The 9,128-nt window shown below is 44.5% G+C and overlaps 1 protein-coding gene across 1 annotated transcript; it reads right to left on the bottom strand.

Annotated features, from left to right (window-relative positions):
• Positions 1–6: 6 nt before the first annotated feature.
• Positions 7–8,500, bottom strand: GIMAP8 (GTPase, IMAP family member 8). The gene is made up of 3 exons (XM_040469500.1): positions 7,547–8,500; positions 3,489–3,534; positions 7–807 (listed from the first exon to the last, which is right to left on the bottom strand). Exons 1-3 carry the CDS (start codon positions 8,156–8,158, stop codon positions 20–22), a joined length of 1,446 nt encoding a protein of 481 aa, XP_040325434.1. The 5' UTR covers positions 8,159–8,500; the 3' UTR covers positions 7–19.
• Positions 8,501–9,128: the final 628 nt, after the last annotated feature.

Raw genomic sequence — 9,128 nt, 5'->3', positions numbered from 1 at the left:
GGGGGGAAGGCTCATTACCTTAGGAATATTTGAGAAAGGAAGGAGAAAGAGAAAATCTCGTCAAGAGCCTGGACCTGTCCTCTTTAGCTTCTCTCTGCCCTTCAGAAAATAGAAAGCTCTTGCACATGTCACATCTGGCTGTCAAAAGCATATATAAAATGTGTTTTACACAATATGTACCTTCCTGGCTGGTGACGCATGGCTTGGCCCTGTTCTGCAGCACCAGGTCCACGATCTTTTGTAGGAGCTCGTCCACCTGGCACTGCTCCTCTGCCCCCGTCAGTCTGTAGTTGAAGGCGCTGTACCGGTCTTTGCATTTCTTAATGAGCTGGTAGAGAGCTTCATTATTGCTTTTCAAGAACATCTCTAGATCCTGGTCCCCTAGATCTTCCTTCCTGGTGAGGAGGACGATCATGTACTCAATGAATTTCTCTCCAAAAATGCTTCGGATGGTGTCCAGCACAGCCTCATCCGTCTTGGTGAAAGAGCCCAGCGGGGTCACCAGCAGGAAGGCATGGAGGCCTTGAGGGGCATGTCTCTGAAGCTCAGCTTTAATGTCCTTTGAAGATGCAATGTCCGGAGTATCAATGACCCAAATTTTCCTCCCTCTCCAGATTCTGCTCACAGACGCAAACATCTGGGTTACCGACTTTTCACTGAATTTGGTCTCAAAGACTCCCTTCCCCAGAAGGCTGTTCCCGGCAGCACTTTTTCCGGCTCCACGCTTCCCCACAAGCAGGATCCTCAGTTCCAACAACTCAGGGCTCGGTTCACACCCTGTGGCCTGCAGCTGCTTCTCCCCTGGCCCTGTGGGACAAAAGGGCAGATTAAGAGTATCTTCTTGAGGCCAAATATGGAGATGTGGACAGGTTTTATGATTTCTCCTCCTTGCCAGTTTTTACAGAGAATGGAAGTAATGCTCTGAACAGCAGGACTATAGTCCCGGGTCAGAAGTCACTCACTCATTCAAGTAAAAACCACAAAGGCGGGCACGAATAAGTTAGGAGATGTGTAGAAAGCTCAAGACCTCCCAGAAACATGAAAATCAGTTAAACTTGGCCTTTACAGGTCTTCATCCTTAGATTTCCTTTCATTTGCTACCGAAGTCCATGAAGTCCATGGGCTGAGGCAGGACAAGGGAGAATCTGAGTTTAAAATGCCCCTTGGTGGTATATTCATAAAATGTTAGACTACTCAGCAACCAAAAACAAAAACAAAACAAAAAAGAATGAATAAATGAACTATTGATATGCAACACGCATGGATCTTCTAAACATGCTAATGAAAGAAGCCGGACACGAAACCACATGCTATCTGATTCCACTATATGAAGTTCAAGAACAGACAAAATTAATCTATGTGGATAGAAATCTGGGTTGCAGTTCCCTTTGGGGAAAGGCAGCAGGAACTTAGGTAAGGTGACGGAAATGCTCAAGATCTTTATCTAGAGGATGGTCACTATGGGTAGATACGTAAAGTCACTGAGCTCTACACTTAAGATCTGTGCATTTCACTCTACGTTCATTATGCCTCAATACATGACTGTAGAAACTTGTACCACAAAACCGTCTCTGCACACGCGCCCTGTCCCCATCACTTCTCCTTGATCCAAGGTCAACACCAGACCTCCATGCTGAGCAAAGGGCAGAGTCAGCAATACAGAGAATATTCAGAGTTTGAGGCATCCTGGGCGCTAAGGGTATGGATTGCCACTTGGTGTCAGAGCCACCAAGTCTGGGAGGTGGAATGAACGCGGCATTTAAAGAAAGCCACTGAAATGCTAGTGACACCACGTCCTTGTTATGTTGCCTTGGGAACGCTCCTACTTTCTTCCAAATCACCTCATACAAGGCTACATCATATAAAAGGTCACTTCCAACTTTTTGAGCCACCCCGTGGCTACCCATGGTGTGCTATTTCCTCACCACCACGAGGCAAAATTTGGGGCCATAACAGGTAAGTTCCTTCAGGTCTTGACAGAAGGGCATCCGGAGAATTTTAAATCCCTACTTCTGCCTAAGCTCACATCTTTCTGGCTAAGTTTACTCATCTGTCAATGAGACTAATGATAATACCACCCTCTTCCTAGGGCTGTCATGAGGAATATACTTTAGGGTTGTTAAGAATATATGGTTGTTCTGAGAATTATATTTATACGCTAGGAGGATTGAATTATTTCTATATATTTTTCCACCACATAATGTCAACTGCAATTATTATCATTATTAAAATTGAAATAATAATAAAAGAATAATTATTTTATTTAATAAATAAAAATGCTATAGACATTCTAGTTAATTAAAATTCTTCTTCTTATTATTATTATTATTTTATTGTTATTATTTGGGGGAGTTCTATGGGGACAGAGATCTCACCTACTTTATTCATTGCTGAATATTCTGTGCTTGCACAGAGCTGGCCCAGAAATAACGTGAGAGTCCATCAATAAAGGGATAGTTGGAGGCGCCTGGGTGGCTCAGTCAGTTAAGCTTACAACTTCAGCTCAGGTCATGATCTCACAGTTCATGAGTTCGAGCCCCACATCGGGCTCTGTGCTGATGGTGCAGAGACTGCTTGGGATTCTCTTTCCCTCTCTCTGCCCCTTCTGTGCTCTCTTACTCTCTCTCTCTCTCTCTCTCTCTCTCTCTCTCTCTCTCAGAATAAATTAGTAAACTTAAAAAAAATTTTGTAAAGCCTGATTTAAAAAAAATAATAAAAAAAAAGGAAGGAAAGAAGGAAGGGAGGAAGGAAGGGATGGTTGAATTAGGCGTGTACGCCCTTACCGTGAACAAAACTGTATCTACTAAACAGAGTGAGGTAGATCTATATGTATCAAGTTGTGCAGTGTGCAGAATGAATCGTTAATGGCAATCATTACATGGATACTGAACTCCATTACAGAATCCTATAACTTAGTGCTCCCCAAGAAGGTAATTTCTGCTTTCCCAGTAGGAGTCAACATTGTATAGTCTTGGACCCAGGGCCAGGAAGACAAGGCTGAGTCACAAAAAAAAGCCACAAAAGACCAGCCCACCTCCACAACATTTCAGAGAAAGCCAGGGACACCCACTCCATGTCCACCACCTTTGCTGCTACCATACCTACTCCCAAGTGTTAGGAGTTTCCTGGGGGACAGGTTGTGGACACCAACCTGAGCAAGGTCCCCAGAGCGCACCTTTGTTTCTAATTATCTATTTTTTCCACTTCATTTTGATGCATAATGCATTCAAAAGAATATAGATATGAGCTTATCTTTTTTTTAATTTTTAAGTTTTTATTTATTTACTCATTTTGAGAGAGCACGAGCAGGGTTGGGGGACACAGAGAGAGGAAGAATCCCAAGCAGGATCCACACTATCACCACAGAGCCAGATGCAGGGCTCAAACTCACAAGCTGTGAGATCATGATCTGAGTCGAAATAAAGAGCTGGATGCCCAATCAACCACCCAGGCACCCCTGAGCTTAACATTTTTAAGGATCATCTTACCATGTGGATTGTCCCCCTTCTGAGATGTGGCTTCATTCACATGATCCTAGAAAATAAAGGGGGAAATGATGCTCAGAGACCCAAAATCTCATCTTTTCACAAAGCAAAGAAATGGAGACACAAGTATATAATTCAGAGTAATTTGATGATTGGGATGTGGTCAAATTCAGGCCGTGGTCCTATTCCTTGTTGGCTTCTGTAGACCCATCCATAATGACAGTCGATCCTGAAACCCCATTGTTGCCACCACAACAGGCTTCCCAGAAATATGAAGATGGGTCTTGTTCTCACTCAGGTGAGTCCCACAAATGCCGTCTAACCAAGGTATTTGTCCTGAAGCTCTAACTTTCCTTCTCCCCAGTCCCCAGTGGTAATAGCAATCCCTTCCAAAGTCTTCCAGAGTTTTTTCTGTTCCTGGAGAAAATCCAGAGGCTTAAAGACAGCTTCTGGATTCCCCAGAAGAAGAAACTAGCCCAGTGATGTTTGTGATGTGCATCTGAGGGACCAGGGGAAGGGAGGAGATTGGGAGTCACGCTCCCCACACATCTCCGGTGCCTTCTCCCTGCACCACACCCCCGGTACAGAGATGATCCTTCTTCTGACGTGAGAGCCAGGAAAATTTGGAACCTTCTCCATCCAGGTGGGCAAATGGAGACAACAGAGGATGGAAGGCCAAACACACAGTTGGTATTCCCTTCCCCTGCCTGGCCAAGCCATACAGTCGCACCCCAAACTTAAATTGTCATGAAATCAAAAGAGAAGGTGAAAACAGTGATACACAATGTGGATGAATCTGCTATTCTTACAAACTCCCAATACTTTATTTTAACCTTATCTTTGTTAAATTTCCATGCTAGCCAAGGAAATTTTCCCTCTGCTTTCTTACTTGGCCTTACCCCAAACCATTGATACCTTCCACCATCTCCCTCCCTGGGTCTTCTCCATTCAGCTCTGATTATCACACTTCTTTCTTCTTACCTGGCACAACTCAAGGTCTTTCATGTTCTTTAAATGGAAAACATTTTTACAATGCAAATGTGTATGATCTAAAAATTAGTAATGTTTTTAATGTTTATTTATTCTTGAGAGAGACAGAGCACAAGCAGGGGAGGGGCAGAGAGAGAGGGAGACACAGAATCCTATGCAGGCTCCAGGCTCCGAGCTGTGAGCACAGAGCATGACGCGGGGCTCGGACCCACAATCCATGAGATCACGACGTGAGCCAACTAACCCACCCAGATGCCCCTAAAAATTACTAATTTTTAAATTCCCAATCCACTACCAAAGGAACAATAGCTAATTCACATACATCCTTCTATGTTTTTCTAAGTTTATACAAACACACACAAGCATATATGAACACATTGGGAGAACTTGGCTAGGTTTCAATCTGCTTAATACTATGTCCTGTACATCTGTACAAATCAGTACATATCGATCAACCCAATTTTTCTAGAAGATGCTATTTACTCCACAGCCTGGATATGGAAAATTCCATACTAATGTAACGATTCCTGTATTTTTTTTTTAAGATTTTATTTTAAGTAATCTCTACACCCAACATGGGGCTTGAACTTAACAATCTCGAGATGAGGAGTCATATGCTCTACTGACCGAGCCAAATGATTCCTTTATTGATAGATCATAAGCTTATTTCTGGATTTACTATTTGAAAAGATACAATGATAAATATCCTTATATATACATCTTTATATGTGCAAATGTTTTCCTTTCTTGGTAACAGGGTCCTAAAAGTGGGAATCTTGCTCAGTCTCTGGGTTGTTAAAGTCCTTAATGTCTCCATAACTTACGTGAAACTTATACACGTCCATGATAATAACAGTAATAATAATGGCAACTATGGAGCGCCTGGGTGACTCAGTCAGTTGGGCGTCTGACTTAGGCTCAGGTCATAATCTCATGGTTCATGGGTTTGAGGCCCATGTCGGGCTCTGTGCTGACAGCTTCAGATTCTGTCTCCATCTCTCTCTGCCCCTTCCCTGTTTGTGCTCTCTCTCTCTCTCTCAAGAATAAACATTAAAAAATTAAATAATAGTAATAATAATGGCAGCTAATAATTACTGAATGCTTGCATTTCAAGTATTTGCAAATAACTTTGTCAGCATTTCATTAAACCCTGAGATACAGAGTATTATCCCTTTTTACACAAGACAGAAAAATAAGATACTGTGGTCAACAAAAAGGATAGGAGTTCCGTCCCTCAGGGAGTCTGTGGGGAGGCAGCCATTGAAAGCACATACACAGCAACCACTTGACTGGCTGATGGCCATGAGGAGGAGAAGCGCCCTGAGGGAAGGGGGGCTGTAGGAGCTCATCCCAGGGGCCCACAGGGAAGACTCTCTGAGCAAAGGAGCTCTAGCAGAGGCAGACCTGGAACGGGGTGGGATGGGAGAGGGGAAGTATCCAGGTGGAGAAAATTCCAAGTTCAAAGCTCTAGAGCACACATGAGTATAAGTCAAGGACCCCACAGGGAAGACCGGTGGGACCAACACATAAAGAGCAAGTTAGAGGGTGAGGGACCAGCTCAGGTCAGGGATTCCAAACTTGATCTGAAGATCAACGTACAGTCACTGCAGAATTTTACACAACAGGGGGTTGTGTTCAGGGTACACTGTGGACAGTTCATTCTGTGCCCCTTATCCTCTCTGCTGGCATCCCTGTTCCATACAGCCTTCAGGGGAGAGACAGAGGCTATAAAGGAGAGAGAGAGGGAGGTCAGGGCTAGGAGATAAGAGAGTGACAAGTTCTCCCGAGCCTCAGGGTCCTCGTCGTACATTGAGTAGGTGTGAAGATTTGATCAGTCTGGGGGTCTGGGACTTAGCAGGTGCTCAGTAAATATTGCCTTCCTTCTCATTTCCATCCTGTTTCGGTTTAACACTCACCAGTTCTCAGAAGATTCACTCTGACCAAAACTGCCCCCACGTTGGATTTTTGCTTTGCTTTACATCCATGGACACTTGGCATTTAAAGACTCCTCTGTACCAACATTCACTTACTCACACTGAATCAGGAACTGCTTCGTGTCTTATGCATGAGTCACTCAAACAGAAGCGTGAGGTCCTCGAAAACAAAACCCTGGATTTTTGTATCTTCCTTCATTACAAATATATTTTCCACTCAAGTCTAGAAATTAAATAAAATACCACTCTGGCTGTCGTGTAGAAAATAGATTGAGGGGTAAGGCACAAGAACGAATGAGGGGAAGGTTGTTTGTAAAACAGTACAGGCAAGAACGGAAGCTGGCTTGGAGCAGAGGGGGGGGGGGGGCAGTGGAGATGGACAGAAATGCATGGATTCCAGGCACACCGATCACACAAGACCTAAGGTCTTCTCAAATATCAGCTGCCAGCTAGTAGTAGCAAAGCCGACCTCTGGGTTTAGGTTCAAGGAGCATCAGGAGCATCACCACCATTTACCCAGTTGAGAGAAAACTGAAGTCTCATACATCTCAGAGGGAAAACCAAAAGTGTAACCTTGTGAAGCCTGAGATCCCATAGGAGAGCCAAGTGGAGACATCAGACGACAACTGGATAAGGGAGCAGGATTCAGAGGAGAGGCCTGGACAGGAGTGACAAATCTGGAAACCATTAGCGATCAACGGAGCTCAAAGCTGGAGGGCAGAGAATTGAGGAAAGCCTAGAACCACACCCTGAAGATCTCAACTTTTAGAGGCCATGTGAAGAGAACTCAACAATCTCCAGAGGAGCCAGAAAGAGTAGGAGGAAAAAAACCAAAACGAGTATAGCTGTATTGAAGCCAAGGGAAGAAAGGGTCTATTTGTGTGTCTAATACTGTGAGGGAAAAACTTAAGTAAGGACTTAACTGTATCCATTAATTTGCCAATAAATTTCAAAGTCCAAAGGGTAATCCTCAAAGCAACCTACCATCTGGTGCCTCATCTTTCCAGATCATAGATAAACACCTCCTAAACAAAGCCTAGGTTCCACCACACAATGTGACAGGTCACTTATCCATGCTTGTCTTCAACCCACTAGCTCTCACCACAAAGATCCTTGAGAACCTTCAGCATTTCTTACCAGGAATCCACTGCCTTCATTTCTGAGATTCACGACATATGGTCTTCCGTTTTCATCCACCAAACGCTGGACCATGCAGAGGAGCTCTCTCACCTGGACATCCCGCTCATCTTCACTTGCCTTGTTGTTAAAAGCGCAGTATCGGCCTCCACAGTTTTCAACCAACTCCCTAAGGGAGTTCTCATCTTCAATGCAATCCTTCAGTGAGTCATTCTCCAAATCATCCTTCCGAGTGAAGACAATAATGATGTGCCTCCTGGAGTTAGCTCCAAACACCTCCTGGATCCCCTTGACTGTCTCTATGTCCTCGACCTTATAAAAGCTGATGGGGATTACCAGAAGCAGGACGTGGAGGCTGGGAGCAGAGAGCTCGAGGCAGTGTTCAATGTTACGTTGCTTGTCTTTGGCACAAGACTTTGAGGAGAAAAGGTCAGGGGTGTCAATGACCACAACCCTTCTCTCTTTTGTGAACCCACTCTCTCTCTGGCATGTTTTAGTCACCATCTGGTCACTGAATTTGGACACGAATGCAGCTTTGCCCAGAATAGTGTTTCCTGTGGCACTTTTTCCTGCACCACTTTTGCCTAAGAGGAGAAGCCTCAGTTCCGGCATGGAGCACTCTGGCTCCAGTTTCCTCTCCTGACACAGGCTCTGGTTGGTTCTGCTGGGACAAAAAGCAACACATCAGTGTTCAACCCATGCAAGAGTGGATAGAGGAGCAGCAAGAAAAAATGCCTTCTTTTTGGTTTTTCCCAAAGGATGTGGCCTACTGAAGTCAACTCAGACTAGATTGGGATAAGAACTCCTGTTTCCCACAATCTTCTCTGTGCTCTTGTCTCTGAAATAAATCCACACTGGTAAGATGCCCAGCACTGTAGGGGCACCTGAGTAGCTCGATCAGTTGTGGCCAATGCTTGATCTCAGCTCAGGTCATGATCTCACGGTTTGTGGGATCGAGCCCCACATGGGGTTCTGCGAGGACAGCACAGAGCCTGCTTGGGATTCTCTTCTCTCTCTCTCTCTCTCTCTCTCTCTCTCTCTCTGCCCCTCCCTTGCTCGCTTGCTCTTGTTCTCTCTCTCTCTCTCAAAATAAATAAACACTTAAAAAAAAGACATTCAACACTGTTGACTGACTAAACCAACAACCCCCTTCTCTGTATTCATCACCCATTATACATGCTGGGGGAAACTGTGATAGACAGAATAATGCCCCCCCCCACCACCACCAGATGTCCATGTGCTAATCCCTGGAATCTGTGATTGTGTTATTTTACATGGCAAAAGGGACGTTGCCAATGTGATTAAGGCTCTTGAGACGGAGAGATAAGAGGATCCTAGAGGATCATCCAGGTGGCTCCAATATAATCACACTAAAAGAGGTCCTTCCAAGAGGAAGATAGGCAAGTCAGAATAAGAAAAAGGAGATGTGAGGACAAAAGCAGAGGTCAGAGAGTGAGAAAGATTTGAAAATGCTACACGATTGGTTTTAAAAATGGAATAAGGAGCCACCAGCCAAAGGCAATGCAGGCAGCTTCTAGAACCTGGGAAAGGCAAGGAAATGGCTTCTGCCACACAGCCTCCT

Source organism: Herpailurus yagouaroundi, unplaced genomic scaffold (genome assembly GCF_014898765.1).
Source record: "Herpailurus yagouaroundi ecotype Mexico unplaced genomic scaffold, PumYag 152087, whole genome shotgun sequence".
NCBI classification, from domain to species: Eukaryota; Metazoa; Chordata; class Mammalia; order Carnivora; family Felidae; genus Herpailurus; species Herpailurus yagouaroundi.
This window is presented reverse-complemented; position numbering and strand designations above follow the sequence as displayed.